Source organism: Papio anubis, chromosome 6, assembly GCF_008728515.1.
Source record: "Papio anubis isolate 15944 chromosome 6, Panubis1.0, whole genome shotgun sequence".
Taxonomy (NCBI): Eukaryota; Metazoa; Chordata; class Mammalia; order Primates; family Cercopithecidae; genus Papio; species Papio anubis.
This window is the reverse complement of record NC_044981.1, coordinates 96,064,245-96,083,104: the sequence shown is the minus strand read 5'-3', so window position 1 is coordinate 96,083,104 and position 18,860 is coordinate 96,064,245. Positions and strand designations below refer to the sequence as shown.

Below are 18,860 nucleotides of genomic sequence, written 5' to 3'. Positions count from 1 at the left end.
TCATTTTGTTAATCTTTTCAAAGAACACCTTTGGTTTCCTTTATTTTCTATATTGTTTTTCTAGTTTTGATTTCATTTACTTTTTGCTTTGAACTTTATTATTTCCTTCCTTCTGCTTGCTTTAGGTTTATTTTGCTCTTCCTTTTCCAGTGTCTTAAGGTTGATGGGTTACTGGTTTGAGATCTTATTTTTTCTTTATATGTATTTATAGCTATAAATTTTTCCCTTTTCACTGCTTTAGCTGAATCCCATAAGTTTTGCTCTGTTGGATCTTTATTTTCATTCATCTCGATGTGTTTTCTGATTTCTCTTTTCATTAATTTTTGGTTCAGTTCTTTTTGTTTTGTTTATTTAGCACATATTTGTACGTTTTCCAGTGTTTTTGGTTACTGATTTCTAGTTTCATTCTATTGTAGTTGGAACACATACTTTGTATTATTTCTATACTTTAAAATTATTGAGGTTTGTTTTATAGCCAGCTATATGATCTATCCTGGAGAAGTTTCATGTGTGCTGGAGAAGAGTATATGTTCTGCTTTTGATGGGTAGTTATTCTATAGATGTCTGTTAGGTTTAGATGGTTTATAGTGTAGCTCAATCCTGTATTTCTTTTTTTAATTGTTAAAATTTTTATTTATATTTCTTAACTTTTATTTTAAGTTCAGGAGTACATGTGCAGGTTTGTTATATAGGTAAACTCAGGTCATGTGAGTTTGTTGTACAGATTATTTAGTCACCCAAGTTATAAGCCTAGAACTTATTAGTTATTTCTCCAGATTCTCTCTTTCCTCCCACCCTCTACCCTCAGGTAGGCCCCAGTATCTGTTGTTCCTCTCTATGTGTTCATGTGTTCTCATCAATTAGCTCCCACTTATAAGTGAGAACATGCAGTATTTGATTTTCTGTTGGTGTGCTAGTTTGCTAAAGATAATGGCCTTCAGCACTATTCATGTTCCTGCGAAGAAGATAATCTCATTCTTTTTTTATGGCTGCATAGTATTCCATAATGTGTATGTACCACATTTTCTTTGTCCAGTCTACCAGTGATGGGATTTAGGTTGATGCCATATCTTTGCTATTGTGAATAGTGCTGCAGTGAGCATATGTGTGCGTGTGTCTTTGTAATAGAATGATTTATATTCTTTTGGGTATATACCCAGTAGTAGAATTGCTGGATCAAGTGATAGTTCTTTTTTTTAGCTCTTTGACGAATTGCCACACTGCTTTCCACAAATGGTTGAACTAATTTACACTCCCGCCAGCAGTGTATAAGTATACCTTTTTCTCCATAACCTCCCTAGCATGTTATTTTTTGACTTTTTAGTAATAGCCATTCTGACTGATGTGAGATGGTATCTTATTGTGGTTTTGATTTGCATTTCTCTAATGATCAGTGATGCTGAGCTTTTTTTCATATGCTTGTTGGCCACAGTGTATCTTGTTTTGAAAGTGTCTGTCATGTCCTTTGCCCCCTTTTTAATGGGGTTGTTTGTCTTTTGCTTGTTAATTTAAGTTCCTTGTAGATATTGGATATTAGACCTTTGTTGGATGTATAGTTTTGCAAATATTTTGTCTCATTCTGTTTACCCTGTTGATAGTTTTTTTGCTGTACAGAAGCTCTTTCTTTTAATTAGTTCTTATTTATCAGTTTTTGCAATTGCTTTTGTCATTTTTATCATGAAATCTTTGCTCATTCTTATGTTCAGAATAGTGTTGTCTAGGTTGTCTTCCAGGATGTTTATAGTTTTAGGTTTTACATTTAAGTCTTTAATCCATCTTTAGTTAATTTTTTATATGGTGCAAGGAAGATTCAATCTTCCATTTTCAGTCTTCTGCCTATGGGTAGTCAGTTATTCTAGCACCATTTATTGAATATGGAGTCTTTCCCCCATTCCTTGTTTTTGTCAGCTTTGTCAAAGATCAGATGTTTGTGGGTGTGTGGGCCTGTTTCTGGGTTCTCTGACCTGTTCTATTTGTCTGTATATCAGTTTTTGTACCAATACCATGCTATTTTGGTTATGGTAGCCATGTGGTATACTTTGAAGTCAGGTAACATGATGTCTTCAGCTTTGATCTTTCTGCATAGGATTGTCTTGGCTATCTGAGCTCTTTTTTGGTTTCATGTGAATTTTAAAATAGTTTTTTTTTTTTTTTTTAAGTTCTTCGAAGAATGTGATTCATACTTTGCTAAGAATAGCATTGAATCTATAAATTATTTTGGCAGTAGGGCCATTTTAATGATATTGATTCTTCCTATCCATGAGCATGGAATGTTTGTCCATTTGTTTGTATTGTCTCTGATTTATTTGAGCAGTGTTTTGTAGTTCCTCTTGTAGAGATCTCTTACCTCCCTCATTAGCTGTATTTCTAGATATTTTATTTTTCTGGCAATTATGAGTGGGATTGCATTCCCAATTTATCTCTTGGCTTGACTGTCGTTGGTGTATAGAAATGCTGGTTATTTTTGTATATTTATTTTGTATCCTGAGACTTTCCTGATCAAAAAGTTAGAAAGATCTCAATTTAACAACCTAACATCACAGCTAAAAGAACTAGAGAACCAAGAGTAAACCAACCCCAAAGCTAGGAGAATGCTAGAAATAATCAAAGTCAGAGCTAAACTGAAGGAGGTTGAGACACAAAAAACTATTCAAATGATCAACAATTCCAGTTGATTTTTTGAAAAAATTAATAAAATAGACTGCTAGCTAGACTAATGAAAAGAGAGAAGATCCAAATAAATACAATTAGGAATAAGGGGAATATCACCAGAGAAATACAAACAACCATCAGAGAATACTATAAACACCTTTGTGCACATAAACTAGAAAATTTAGAAGAAAGGGATAAATTCCTGGATACATATACCCTCCCAAGACTGAACCAGGAAGACATTGATTCCCTAGACAGACCAATAATAAGCATTGAAATTGAATCAATGATAAATATTGTACAACTAAAAAAAGCTCAGAACTGGATGGTTTCACAGCTGAATTCTACTGGAGGTACAAAGAAGAGCTGGTACCATTTCTGTTAAAACCATTCTAAGAAACTGGGAAGGAGGGACTCTTCCCTAACTAATTCTATGAGGCCAACATCATCCTGATACTAAAACCTGACTGAGACACAACAACAACAAAAAAGAAAACTTCAGGCATTTTCTTCAGGCATGCAAAAATTCTCCATAAAATACTGGCAAACTGATTGCAGTAACACAGCAAAAAATGTATCCATCACGACCCAGTAGGCTTTATCCCTGGGATGCAAGGTTGGTTCAGCATATGCAAATCAATAAATGTGATTCATCACAAAAACAGAACTAAAGTCAAAAACCACATGCTTATCTCAATAGTTGTAGAAAAGGCTTTTGATGAAATTTAACCTCCTTAATGTTAAAAACCCTCTATAAACTAGGTATTGAAGGAACATACCTCAAAATAGTAAGAGCCATCTATGACAGATCCACAGCCAGGATCATACCGAACTGGCAAAATCTGGAAGCATTCCCCTTGAAAATAGGCACAAGACAAGGATGCCCTCTCTCACCTATTCAGCATTAGTATTGGACATCTACCCAAGCAATCAGGCAGGAGAAAGAAATATCAGGCATCCAAATAGGAAGAGAGGAAGTCAGTCTGTCTCTGTTTCAGACAACACAATTCTATATTCAGAAAACCGCATAGTTGTGGCCGCAAAGCTCCTTAAGCTGATAAAAATTCTTGTATTTTCTTAGTAATCTTCTGCTTGGTTTTATATCCAATATTGAAAGTGTGATATTGCACCCTCCAACCGTTATTGTTGAATTATTTGTCTTTCATCTCCCCATTCTGTATTCCTTTTCACTTTCAATTAATATATTTTAGTACTTTGCTTATACACACATATATACACTCATACACACACACAGACACCCTATGTAATATGTAATTTGTGAGTTTGAATTATCATCTGTAGTTACTTGCTTTCAACCTCAAAAACTTCCTTTAATGTTTCTTGTAAGGTAAGTCGGCTATCAACAAAATCTGTTACTGTTTTTTTTTTTTTTTTTTTTTTTGAGACGGAGTTTCGCTCTTGTTGCCCAGGCTGGAGTACAATGGTGCAGTCTCAGCTCACTGCAACCTCCACCTCCCCAGGTTCAAGTGCTTTTCCTGCCTCAGCCTCCCGTGTGGGGGATTATAGGCATGCGCCACCATGCCTGGCTAAATTTTTTGTATTTTTAGTAGAGAGGGTTTCTCCATGTTGGTCAGGCTGGTCTTGAACTCCCAACCTCAGGTGATCCGCCTGCTTCTGCCTCCCAAAGTACTGGGATTACAGGTGTGAACCACTGTACCTGGCTTATCTCTTAGTTTTTGTCTGGGAACATCCTTATTTTGCTTTCACTTTTGAATGGCAGTTTTGCTGGATATAGGATTTCTGGCTGATAGGTTTGAGGTTTTTTTAAATCTTATTTTATTTTATAGTACTTTGAATATGTTATTGCATAATTTCTGGCCTTCATTGTTTCTGCTGAGAAGTCAGCAGTTAGTTTATTGGTGTTTCCTTTTAAGTGATGAATTATTTTTCTCTTGCTGCTTTAAAGATTTTTTTTCCTTGTTTGTAACTTTCATAATTTGTACTATTATGTGTCTGTATGTGGATCTCTTTGTATTTATCATACTTGGAATTTGTTAAGCTTCCTGGATGTGTGTTTTTCAATAAATTTCAGAAGTTTTAAGCTATTGGTTTTTCAAAATTTTTTTTCTCTTTTCTTTCCTTTGGGTATGCTCATTATGTGTATGTCAGTGCACTTAGTGGTGTTTCACATTTTTCGGAGTCTCTTAATTTTTCTTCGTTTTTTTTTTCTTCATCTACCTGTCTTTCTGTCTATCTGTCTGTCCATCCATCCATCCACCCATCCATCCATCCATCCAATTTTGAGACAGGGTCTTGCTTTCTTGTCCAGGCTGGAGAGCAGTGGTGTGATCATAGCCCATGGCAGCCTTGAACTCCTGAGTTTAAGGATTCCTCCCGCCTCAGCTTTCCGAGTAGCTAAGACTACAGGCATGCACCACCACACCTGGCTAATTCTTTTATTTTTTGAAGAGACAGAGTCTTGCTATGTGGCCCAGGCTGATCTCTAACTACTGGCCTCAAGCAATCCTCCCTCCTCAGCCTCTCAAAGTGATGTGATCACAGGTAGGAGCTGCCATTCCTGGCCTTGTTTTTGTTCTTCAAATGTCATAATATCCATTTGTCTTCTAGTTTGCTGATTATTTCTTCTGGCAGTTTGACTCTACTATTGAGTCCTTCTAATTAATATTTAATTTCAGTTACTGTAGTGTATAATTTCATAATTTTCATTTTTTAAAAAAATGCTATCTCAGTTTCTTTCCTCTTTCATTTGGACTTGTGTTTATTTCTTTGGTCATTGTTTAATTCTTTAATCACGGTTCTCGTTAGTTCTTTTAACATATTTACAATGCCTACTTTGAAGTATTTTTCTATTAAATTTGACATGTGGTTACCTTCACAGGCAATTTCTGTTGCTTGCTTTTTTCCCCCTAGTATGTGGATCATACCTCTCCATTACTTTACATACCTTATAATTTTTCATTAGAAAATGAACATTTCAGTTAATATATTGTGGATACTCTGGATATTTGTCCCATGATTCCACTGGGGCTAGTTATTGTTGCCTGCTTGGGGTTGTTTTTTTTTTTTTAGTCACTTTGCTAAATTATTTTAGTACGATTTCATCCCCTCTCACTTCATAGTATTAAGCTTCTGATGTTGTTTGTTATGGAGATGTATCTTTGGGTATGTCCTCTGTTACCCTGGTATGGTTTTGGCAGAGCCCTTTCTCCTTTTACTGATTATAACTAGATTTGAAACTACTAATCTCAAGCTTATTACTCTATCATTTGCAACATTTTGGGGGGACATAAATTTCTCTACAAACTAATCCAATAAGTTTGTGGCCCCTTTGAAAGAATTATTTTAGAGGTCAGTGTTGACATTTATCCCAAACCCAGTGGGCTCCTCTCAGTTGTCTCTTTACTCAGTTCTCTCTTCCTGTATAACCTAGTCCTTGAATCTTTGAATCTTTTTCTAGTTGTTGTTCACCACAATCTTAGATGTTTTTCATAGAGTACTTAGGCTTCAACTTTATGCCCTGTTGAATGTTTGAATTTTTGGCAATCTGAAAGGTAAACAGAAATCAATGTAATTTTAAGGTTTTTTTTTTTTTTTTTTAATATAACAAGGGAGCCTGAGTGTTTTTTAGTGTGTTTTCATAAGGACTATTTGTAATTTCATTCTATAAACTGTCCTTTGTATATTTTTAAGTTTCTCTACTTTTCTGATAAGAACAATCACTGCACTTGTAGTATGATTTGATGTTAAGTGTAACTAGAAAGAAATAATAAATTCTGATCAGAATATTTTGAACTTTAATTTCACTGAGGGATTATTGTATCATTAACAGAATTGGTGATGAATGGAGAAAGAAGATTTGAGAAAGGAGGTGATAACTTTAGTTGTGGTTTTTTTTTTCTATATTTGATCTTATTGGAGCTATAATTTAGCACTTTAATGTTAACATTTATAAAAATTAATATATGTTATTTTAAATACAGAGTTAATGCTAGTAGGAGCAGGACTGTGCAAGATTAAGTGTGGAAAAACTGGAGTTGGACAAATGGGCCTATCATTCATTTCCATTGTGGTCATCACTTATGTGATTTTTTTTGATTCAACTCCAGAAATATTTACGTTGTTGGACACTGTTTCTAGGTGACTTTAGTATGGGAAGGGGTAAACATAGACAAAAATCCTCCTCTTGCCACCGCGCCCGGTCACATCTTCAGTACTTTTACACATGCCTGAAGGATGAAAGGAGGATCAAACGTGGATCTTGTGTACATTATTTTGTCTAGACTCTTTGATTGCTTTTATTTTTTCACAGATCTGTTAATTCTTATTACCAGTTTTTTAGGAATCTTAATGTAGATTTAGTGGCATCTCTTATACTTGTTATATGTTAACCATTTTTGAGGTTGCAGGAGGGCCTTAAAGTGTTTGCAACTACCAGCAATTAAAGGAGATTAAACAGCAACAACAACACAACAACAAAAACTTAATCTTCATCCTGTGTTGGGTGGAGTTTGGCAAAAGACTTTTTTGTGTTGTCAAAAGGAACTTACTTAGGATTCTTTCTGTTTTGAGATTATTTTTATAGATAATATTTGCTTTTATTTAGAAAGAGTTTAATCTAGTAAATAAAACATATGCTTCTAATGATTCCCTTTGAAAAAATATGACACTTATTTAAGGGTTAAAAATTTGAAAGAAAATACTGTTATGAATACAGCATGTCTTTGATACATCTTAATTAATCAGCACTTGTGATTTGTCTTGCACTATTTTAACTCTTGGAGAAACAAAGAGTAAAGTTTCCTTGAAGGAAGACATAGAGTAATGGGGAAGCTTTGTATGCTGTTTAACTGCCATAAAACATAGTAAAGATAGAGAAAGTCTTAGAGAAGAGTTATTATTTGAGCTGGATTTTGAAGACTAAAAGGAGAGGTTACTGTGCTAAGGAAATTAGAGAGGTAATTCTGCCTAGCAGGACCAGCATGTAGAGACACATGGGCATGTGAAAGAGCATGCCTTCAGAGTAGCAGATGGATTGGCGTCATTCAATGATAAGGACTTATGAGTTGGGGAAAGCAAGAATGTGATGCCAGACAGGCTTATTGGGACCAGCCAATGGAAGGTATCAATCATGAGGGAGTACTTAGAGGTTTGGATTTTACCTTGTAAGGATCAGGATGCTATGAAGGATTTTAAACCATGGTATTATATAAACAGATTTGTGTGTTAGTATAGTAGAGGTTTCCTTCTTGTGTGCCAGGGCATATAACATAATGGGTTGTAGGTGGGCTGGGATACTATTCTTATTAACTAATCCTCAAGGCAGTTGTCTGGGCCAAGGATCACTTAGGCTTTTAATTAGTCTCTTTTGGTCAGAGTAGCCTTGTCCGTTTACTTCACATGCTTTATAAATATTGTGACTTTCCAAATGTACTATGGCATGAAAACGCTATAGAAATGCGTGTATAAGATAAGTAGAGTGTGACCATTTAAAAATGTTTTATAGTAATCTTGGACATCAGTTATCAAACTTTATGATGTCAGAACCTCTTTATGCTCTTAAAAGTTATTGAGTACTCTACAAGATTTTGTTTATGTGGTTTCTGTCTATTGGTATTCACTATACCAGAAACTAAAACTGAGAAACTCTTCAAGTACAGTCATGTGCTGCATAAGGATGTTTTGATCAGTGACGGACTATATACAACAGTGGTGCTGTAAGATTATAATAGAACTGAAAAATTTCTATCATCACCAGTGACATCTTGATGATCCTGACTTTGTGTGGGCCTAAGCTAATGTGTTTTTGTGTGTGAGGTTTTAATTAACAAGTTGAAAAAATGAAAATTTTAAAAATAGAAAAAGCTTATAGAATAAGGTTATAAAGACAATGTTTTTGTGCAGCTGTACAGTGTGTTTGTGTTTTAAGCTAAGTGTTGTTATAAAAGAGTCAAAAAGTTAAATGTAAAGTTTATGAAGTAAAAAGTTACAGTAAGCTAAGGTCAACTTATTATCGAAGATTGTTTGTTTGTTTGTTTGTTTTTTGAAAAAACAAATGTAGTGTAGCCAAAGTGAACAGTGTTTATAAAGTCTACGGTAGTACAGTAACATCCTAGGCCTTCACATTCACTCATTACTCACTGACTCAACTAGAGTAACTTCCAATCCTGCAGGCTCCTCTTTAGGTATACAGTTATGCCACTTTTTATATTTTGTACAATAGTTTTTACTGTATCTTGTCTGTGTTTACATATACACACCAACACTTACCATTGTGTTTCAGTGGACTCCAGTATTCAGTATAGTAGCATGGTGTATAGGTTGGTAGCCTAAGAGAAATAGGCTACACCATATAGTCTAGCTGTGTAGAATACTGCCTTATCTAGGTTTGTATAAGTACACTGTATGATGTTCCCACAGAATCACCTAGTGGTTCATGTCTCAGGATATGTGTTATTAAGTGACACATGACTGCGTATATTTATTCATTTTAAAATAACAATAATAATAGAAGTTAACAGCTTAATGAAAATTAACTATATTTTCCAAAACTGTAAAATGTAGAAAGAAAAGTAGCATTATTTTAAATTTTTGCAGTCTTTTTAATGTCTGGTTTAATAGAAAGCAGATTCTCATACCTGCTTCTGTAATCAATCTGCTATCATACATATTTTTGGTTTAGGCATACAAAGGGAATCCAGGCTCACATAGATATGCAGTTAGAAAAGAGGATAATATTTTAAAAGCCTTCTCAAATAATTTTTAATATTCTTTTTTGATGCTAAATTAAAACTTGACAAGCAGTAGTTTCTTTCAGTTTAGTTACAATGAAAATCTGGCATATCAATGAATTTTTATACTAGTTTTCCTGAAAATCTATTAGTGTTCTCATTTTTAATGGATTTTTTTTTTTACCCATGTATAATTTTATGACGTCATATATGAGTCTTTTGGAAAATAATTGATTGAGTCATGCAAATCTTTTAAATGTTGACATATTTGATTATATAATATAAAAAGAATTCATTCATTAATATTATCACTGGTATCATCAGAAAAGTTTTAAGTATTGGGAAATGGTCAAATTTACAGTGGAATGCAAGTTTTTCAAAATTCTAATTTTCTCTTGAAAACTTGCATTTTAGCATTGGCAATAAATTACATTCAGTTGTTTTCCTTTGTGTAGGAAGCTCACTTTCATTTTTGAGAAAATGTCAGATATCCCATTCTGAATAATCAATTTGTCTTTAGTCATTCTTTTAAATCAAAACAATGTTACATAGAAAGCCTCTTCACTAGCAATTTTATGCATACTTTTATAAAATTTTTATAAAATACTTTTATACATACATTTATTCTATATATAGAAGTGATTTTATACATACTTCCCCTTTTGTCACACAGAATATTAGAAAAGATACATATGATGTGAAATTTACAAAACTAATAATTTTTATTGCTTTACTTAAGGACATTCTTAAGTGAAGTTGGCTTTGTGTTGTTGTTGTTGTTTGTAGTTGTGCTTGTGTGACAGTGAAGAATACGATAATTACTAATTCATTTGACACTATTAGCTTGATTTATGCTAAGGCACCAGCAGTTGTACCCACCATTGCTTTTGCACCATCAGTACAAATGTCAACAGAATAAGAAAGGCAAATAATAGCTAAGTATTATCATGAAAATAATTTTGACCATGTGGGCCCCCTGAGTGTCTGGGACTTCTAGGACTCCATATGTTATACGTTATTGATGGGTGATTCTTTGAGGAAGTATGGAGGGTAAGGGAACACAGACATTATGTCTTGTCTACCAGCATCCTTTATCCTTGTCTGTCTTAAACTCTTTCTGCCACATATTATTAATACCTGTTTTTTTGAGGGGAGGGAGGGTGGGTGTCACAAGTTATGTATTTACTTTCATATTTCTTGACCATTTTCCTATTGTCTTGCCTCTTTACTGCTTCTCTTTACAAAAGTTTCTTAAGCTCAATATCTTTTATATTACCTAATTTGGTATCTTTTTTATTACAATATATTTCATATTTCAGGGTCACAGTTTTCTGGAAAATATTCAAAAGTGTTAGTGTAGTGCAGTGGAAAGTTGTTTAGGCTTGGATTCAGATAGATGTCATTTCAAAAAACCCTACTATTAGTTGTGTAACTTTGGACAATTTGTGTAAATCTTCTAAAGCTTTATTTTCTTAAGTCCAAAAATAACAATAATAATACCTTAATTTGAAAATATTGTTAGGAGACTTTGCTTGATAGGATTAGCAAAATGCCTATCATAGTACCTGGCATATAATGTGTTCAATAAAAAATACTGGCCAGTAGAATTAAAATTGATTGGACAGGACTATTCTTAATAATTCATTTTGTTTCTTTTATTGTCCCTTTGTGTGCATAATTTCAGTAAAATGAACAGCAAAAATAAAATGTTTATTAAACTTTTAATGTCCCTGTACACCAAACAAAATTTTATGGTTTTATTTGTGTGGATTCTCTGAGAATGGTTATAATTTGGTTAATATGTCATCTTTATATGGAAAATTAGAGTATTATATTTCTAAACAAGAAATATATATTATATATAATATATATAAATAAGAAAAAAATATATATGTGTGTGTGTGTATATATATATCTTCCCAGATCATACTTGCGGAAACCTAGAGACTTCCTAGAATAGTTATATTGTGTAATTATGTAGTTGAAACTCTCTGAATCCTAACACTGGTTCTCTACCTCTGACATCAACTTAATCTTTGATAACTGCTCTGCCTAGGAGAGTGGGATATGCTTGGGAAATTTTCATAAAGTTATGTAAAGCACTTACAGCACTGTGTTTTAGATTTCAGATTTATTTGGCATTTAAAATACATGTAAAAAATTGGCATGAAGTCATGATTCATTAAAACATCCTAATGGTTCTTTAACACTAAAATGACAGCTGTTGTATAGTAAGTTGCAAGAAAAATAGTACTCTGGACTCTATTTGGGAAAACCAGAATGATATGTTGAAGAGCAAATTATTTTAGAATTTCATTTGGTTATACCAAGAATTTCTTATTCTGTGATTTGGAGTTATATATTCAAATCTTAATTTTTAAAAATTGAATAATGTTTTTTAATTATATAATTCCAGATAGCCTTTATAAAGCTTCTTGGCAATGTGAAGAGTCATTTTTCTTAGTTTAAGTTACAATTTTTGTTAAACGTTTTGAGTATTTCTATGTTAGTTTGGCTTTACAACTCTGTTGAATAGGTTGTTAATAACTTGAGAAAGTTAAACTTTGAGGTAACAGATGTGTGTTACTTTTTTCTCTTTTTATAAGCTATTTGAACTGCTGGGACCTGAAGGACTTGAACTTATTGAGAAACTCCTCCAGAACAGAATTACAATTGTGGATAGATTTCTTAATTCTTCAAATGATCATAGGTTTCAGGTTCTTCAAGGTAAGAAAGTATGCAGCGGTCATTGTAATTTAAAGGAAAGATTCGTTGGTTAGCAAATGTTTTTAATGTAATTAATTTTTATTTGGCCTATTATATAATTCACTGATACTACTCTGTTAAATAGATTTTAGATATGGCACATTATGAAAAAACATAAGTGACCTAAATAGGAGGGCAGTGTTTGGGTATGGCAGTTTTTGGTAAAAGTTAAAACTACTTAGAATACACAAATTTTCTTCTTTTATTTTGCATATAGGAGGTACACTTGCAGGTTTGTTACAAGAGTATATTGTTTGATGCTAAGGTTTGGGATATGGGTTCTGTCACCCAAATGGTGATCATAGTGCTTGACAGGTAGTTGTTTATCCCTTTCCCTACTCCCTCTCGCTGCCCTTTTGGAATCCCCATTGTGTCTTGTTTCCGTCTTTGTGTCTGTGTATACCCAGTGTGTAGCTCCCACTTATAAGTGAGAACACGAGGTATTTGGTTTTCTATGTTAATTCGCTTAGGATAATGGCCTCTAGCTGCATTCATGTTGTTGCAAAGGACATCATGTAGTCATGATTAATTGAAACATTCTAAAGCTTCTTTAACTGTAAAATGACAGCTGTTATGTAGTAAGTTGTAAGAAAAATATTACTATGGACTCAACTCAGGAAACAGAACAATGCATATGTACCATGGTGCATATGTACTGCATTTTTGTTATCCAATCCACTGTTGATGGGCACTTAGGTTGATTCTGTGTCTTTCCTGTTGTGAATGGTGCTGTGATGAACATGTGAGTCTGTATGTCTTTTTGGTAGAATGATTGATTTTGTAGGGGGTGTGTACCTAGTGATGGGATTGCTGGGTCAAATGGTAACTGTCTTAAGGTCTTTGAGAAATCACCAAACTACTTTTCGTAGTGGCAGGACTAATTTACATTCCCACCAACAGTATATAAATGTTCTCTGTTTTCTGTGGCTGAGCCAACATCTGTTATTATTTGACTTTTTAATCATAGCCATTCTGGCTGGTGTAAGGTGGTATCTCATTGTGGTTTTGATTTGCGTTTCTCTGATGATTAGTGTTGATGAGCATTTGTTGGCTGCTTGTATGTCTTTTATTGAGAAGTGTCTGTTAATGTCTTTTGCCCATTTTTTAATGTGGTTATTTGTTTCTTGCTTGTTGATTTAAGTTCTTTATCGATTCTGGATCTTAGGCCTTTGTCAGATACAATTATTTTCTTTTATTCTATAGTTTGTCTGTTTACTCGGTTGACAAGTGATACCTAATTAAACTAAAGAGGTTCTGCATAGCAAATTTTCTTTAAAAAGAAAATACATATATACTTACTATGGGCCAAGTAGTAGTGTAATTGCTCTCCAACTTTTTATTTTGAGAACTTTCAAACCCTGTAGTTAAAGTTACAAGAATAATACAATGATCACTGTTTACCCTTCACGTAGATTCATTAGTCATTGACAGTTTGCTCTTCCTAGACCCTTTACACACACACCTACTGTTTAAATTTTTGCTCAACAATGACAGGAAGTTCTGGACATCATGATACTTTGCCTATAAAATCTTTAGCACATGTCTAAGCACAATACAATTATCACACTGAGCAAATTGAACACTGATAGTATCATATATTACATATATTTTTAAATCCCAGAAAAATTAAGAAGAGTTGTCTAGGAAAAAAATTATTTTTATAAAAGCTTGACTTAAAACATAGCTGATGTGAAACTCAGGTTTTAAGTGATAAATAGGAAAACAATTTTTTTTTTTACCTTTACCGCAGTATTTTTTGCCAGCCTTACAAATAGTTTTGGATTTTAAAAAAGTATATGAGCATAAGAAACTTGGCAACTGTCTTCAAACTATTCAACATCTATTCCTTCTTGCAAGTTACGTCCTCATTTTCTTACATTTATGATTATGGCACTAAAAGGAAATGATAAAAACAGCTATAATTTAAATCTAAAATTTCTGACAGATTTTCTGTTTCTTACAGATTCTCTTGATTACTAATAAATGTTCTCAGAGCCTCAAGTTTCTTTGAGATTGTAAGAAACTTGAAAAATATGAATTTAGCAACTTTGTCTGCAGGTCTCTTTATTCTTTAAGTGTATTGAACACTTCTACTCTGCCTTCATCCAAGAGCACTCCCACCTTGTAGTAGTCAGTTCTCACACTGTAAACAAAGGAGGTTTAATTGGCTCACAGTTTCACATGGCTGGAGGCCTCAGGCAACTGGTAGAAGGTGAAGGGGAAGCAAGGACCTACTTCACATGGTGGCAGGAGAGAGAAGTATGTGCAGGAGGAACTTGCCAAACACTTATAAAACTATCAGATCTCCTGAGAACTCAATCACTATCACTAGAACAGTATGGGGGAAACTGCCCCTGTGATCCAGTCACCTCCCACAAGCTTCCTCCCTTCACACCTGGGATTATGGGGATTACAATTCAAGATGAGATTTGTGTGGGGACACAAAGCCTAACCATATCACACCTGTTGAATAGTATATAATCAGAAATTGCAGTAAGCCAGCAAGGTTTATGAGCATCTAAAATGGGTGTCTGCCAAGGAAAATAAATGAGTTTAAATATCTAGTCCTGCAATGTAAATTCTGAGAATTTGGTATTTCATTTTGTCAGTCTCCTAAATATTAATAAAGAGATATTTACTGATTCTAGCTTTTGTTTTTGAGACAGGCCCTCTCCCTCTTGCTCAGGCTAGGGAGCAGTGGCACAATCAGGGGTCACTGCAGCCTCAACCTTCTGTGCTCAAGCTGTCCTCCCATCTCAGCCTCCCGAGTAGATGGGTCCACAGGTGTGCGCCACCATGCCTGGTTAATTAAAGAAAAAAACAATTTTTTTTTTTTTTTTTTGGTAAAGATGAAGTCTCCCCATGTTGCCCAGGATAGTCTTGAACTACTAGCCTCAAGCAGTCCTCCCACCTCAGCCTCCCAGAGTGTTTGGATTACAGGTGTGAGCCACAGTGCACAGCCTGATTCCAGCTTTTAATAGTAGTAATTTATTAATGTAAAGTTTAATATAAGTCCAGCTTTACATATTTTTTGGAAACTGTAGATGATGAGTTTTATTTATGTTTATTATGTTGATTTCATAAGTTTTATTCTATTAGGATAGCTTCTTAGAATCAATACCCTTTTCGTATCAGTGTATTCTGACATTGCTATAAAGAAATACCTGACACCGGGTAATTTATAAAGAAAATAGGTTTAATTGGCTCACAGTTCTGCAGGATGTACATGAAGCATTAGTAGCTTTTGCTTCTGGGGAGGCCTCAGGAAGCTTCCAGTCATGGCAGAAGGCAAAAGGGGAGCAGGCATCTTACATATCAGGAGAAGGAGCATGAGAACAAGGGGGAGGTGCTACACATTTTTAAACAACTATTCTAAAAGGATACAAGCCTGTACATAGTTCTTCAGAATAACTTTGTGTTAGAATTACTGTTAAGGATATTCATTTCATTTTTGCATGTCAGTCTCTACAGTTAACCTAACCCAGCAAGGAGAACCATACATTTAAACATTCACTGCTTTACAACTTGATTTTTTGAAATAGCCTATTATACTCAGCCTTACAGGATTCCAGTATGTTCTAATTAGGACCTTTTAAGCTTTCTATGAGGTAGATATATTTTCTTCTTATAATTTTAATTTTATTTAGATGATCATAAGTATGTATAGTATTTTGTTACTGTCACATTTGCTTAAAATGTTAATTACATTAGCATAGCATTTAGTATGTCACCTAAAGTATTTACAGTTTTATGCTTAAAATCTTTAACATTCGTTTCTGATAAACACATTTTTAAACATTCGGCTCGATATCTGTGTTGCTGATTGTGTAATTTTGCAGATAAGTTAACTTTTATGAAGAGTTCAGAGTACATGTAAAAATTGGCAGAATGTTGCATTCTTTTTCTAACACTGAACGCTAATTATAAATTCTGTTATAGTAGGTATGTAATACTTAATTGGAGAACAAGAAATAAAAAACTTAGGAAAATGCTTATTTCAGAACTGTAAAGTTTAGTCCTAATATAGATGAGATTTTATTTTATTTCATAATTCTGAGACATATTTTCCTTTTTAAGGCTTATAAAGCCATTGTAGAAGTTTTCCCTATGATTGAGATTTTAATGACTTATATCCAGAATCATGTAATGCATCAGTAACAATTGTCTGAGAATTGTGAAGATTCGACTTAGAATGAATTAGAAAGCTAATTTTCCCATCTTGATGCTATGTTTAATTCCTTCTCTGTTCTGTATTGGATGTTGGAATATGATAAAATAATTTGCACTGTGCTCTGTCAGGGTATGGACCAAGTTTCATTCTTCATTGTCCTCCTAGCCTAGCTGCAGTGGCTAGAACGGAGTAGGACCTCAATGCAATAAATGCTTATTGACTTGGATTACTTTCAGCTACATTCCTTTTAGTTCCTTTAGAACTTCAGTAAGTGAAGATACTGTTGCTGTAAAGATTTAAACAAGCACAGAAGGTAATCCTGTTGGAAGAAAATTTTTGCTGAATTTTGAGTTGACCAAACCACAGACCTAAAGTGTACTTTGTAAACACTGAGATTTAATTCACTTGGTTTTTCCATTTTTTAAAAAAAAACTGTGTTTCCATAAAAAGGTGGACTATACTTTTGCTTTATTTGCTTTAGTCATTGTCTCAAATATGTCTTGAACTACTGCCAATAAATTTTATGTAATCTATAAATAACTAAGTAGTAACATATGTGCAACTTAACTGCTTAAGGTCTATTACATGGAGAAAAGTTATTTCTAATAGGGAAAGAGTTTGTTTTTTTACTATATTAACAGTAAACACTAATTAGTATTGATAATTATTATATTTATTGAAATTATATAAACAAATAATTTCAAATGATAAAATTGAATTTTTAGGTTCCTAATGTTATATGTAAGAATTTTTAATGTGCATGACATTGAACTGTTTGGTCTGTAGGAAGAAAATACTGCTGACTTTTCTTAAACTACCATGTAATTTTATTTAGATACTGTGGTTTTTAAAAACTCACCTTAAAACATGTAATTGAATGTGCCAGCTTTAAAAAATGAACTGTTAGAGCATTATATGTTGTGGGGTGGAGGAAGGAAATGGTTTTCATGAAGATTAAATCATATTCAGATTTATAAAACGTTGTGTGTCTTAAATTTGCTTCTTAGACAATTGTAAAAAAATTTTAGGAGAAAATGCTAAACCCAATTATGGTTGTCAAGTCACTATTCAGTCTGAACAAGAAAAGCAGTTAATGAAACAATATCGCCGTGAAGAAAAAAGAATTGCCAGACGAGAAAAAAAGGCTGGAGAAGATTTAGAAGTTTCAGAAGGACTTACGTGCTTTGATCCTAAGGAATTGCGGATACAGAGGTAATAAAAGTCAGAAGCTGAAAAATACTTGTATTGTAATTGCTGCTTTTACATATCATTATCATTTTTTAGTTTAGTCTCAGCAGTATAGATGATTTTTACTTAAAGTCACATTTTCTTCATAGAAGTTTGTTTTATGAATACCTGATTTTCTGGGATAAGAAAGCAATGGTCTGCTTAATTATAATATTCTTGGTCACATCCAGGTAGATAAGAAATTTAGATTATAGAGGTAAGAAATTTAGATTATAGAGGTAAGCTATTTTTAGGTGCTGTGTACACACCACTAGGTTAAGATTTATATAGCTTACATAAATTTATTTGAGATACATTTTATTTCTATGCTTAATGTACCTTTTAAAAAATGTTGTTATTTAGAAGTAGGAGAAAAATGAAATATAAGCATTATTTTACTTGATTCTTTAAATACTGAAACACATTTCAAAAAAGAAATGTATACCTTGTTAAATAAACATCTTTGAATTGTGAAAAAACAAAATTAGAAAGAACATTAAATCAAACTTACCAGGTGGTGTTATCTATAAATAATATCTGAAAATGTGCTGAATCCTATTTTGTCACCCAGAAGATTTCAGGATTCCTAAAATCTTCCTTTGTGTAGTTTAATTTCTTCTTTTTTATGGTGGAAGGCTACCTCCCAATATTTTTTATAATTACATTGTTTTATTGTATGCATTACCTTTAAACATAAACATTTCAAATTAGGCCTATTTTTATATTTACAGAGAGCAGGCACTTCTGAATGCTAGAAGTGTTCCAATTCTGAGCAGGCAGAGAGACGCAGACATTGAAAAAATACATTATCCCCATGTGTATGATTCCCAGGCTGAAGCCATGAAAACATCAGCATTTATTGCTGGTGCAAAGGTATGTCATTGTTATATAACTACTGTTGAATAATATGTCTATTCTAAAGAAATGATGCGTAGATTTTCCCTGTTTCCTTCATGAGTCTAACACTAGTTGACTATGCTAAATTTTATTTTAAAGTATTGGGGAAAATGACGTAATGTGGTGTATGTAAAGCTCCTGACATATAGTAGATATTCAGAACATATATGTTTCCCTCCCTTTTATGATTTCTGCAGTTTGTATTTTTGAGTTTTATCAGTTGCCTCGCTGCTTGGCTAAACTTTATACTGTATGTTGTACATTTTCCTAATTATATGAATACATTTGTATTCAGGTGTACCATCTGATTAGTGTATACTTTAAGATTTGTCAACATACTGTGGCCTGTGTGTTACGTAAAATACCTGATATGTTAATGCTTTGTGTGAGTGGTTTTTTGCATTTGTTTTTGTTTTATTTAGATTTGTTTTCTTTTA

The 18,860-nt window shown here is 33.3% G+C and overlaps 1 protein-coding gene across 8 annotated transcripts in view; it reads left to right on the top strand.

Annotated features, from left to right (window-relative positions):
• Positions 1 to 18,860, top strand: part of ASCC3 (activating signal cointegrator 1 complex subunit 3) — a 384,990-nt gene that overhangs the window by 74,594 nt on the left and 291,536 nt on the right. For all 8 annotated transcript variants that reach the window (XM_003897951.5, XM_017958157.2, XM_017958154.3 and 5 more), the window contains 3 exons: positions 11,969 to 12,089; positions 17,307 to 17,511; positions 18,258 to 18,399. In XM_003897951.5, coding sequence (XP_003898000.3) covers positions 11,969 to 12,089; positions 17,307 to 17,511; positions 18,258 to 18,399 — 468 coding nt within the window. The remainder of the gene's footprint in view (positions 1 to 11,968; positions 12,090 to 17,306; positions 17,512 to 18,257; positions 18,400 to 18,860) is intronic.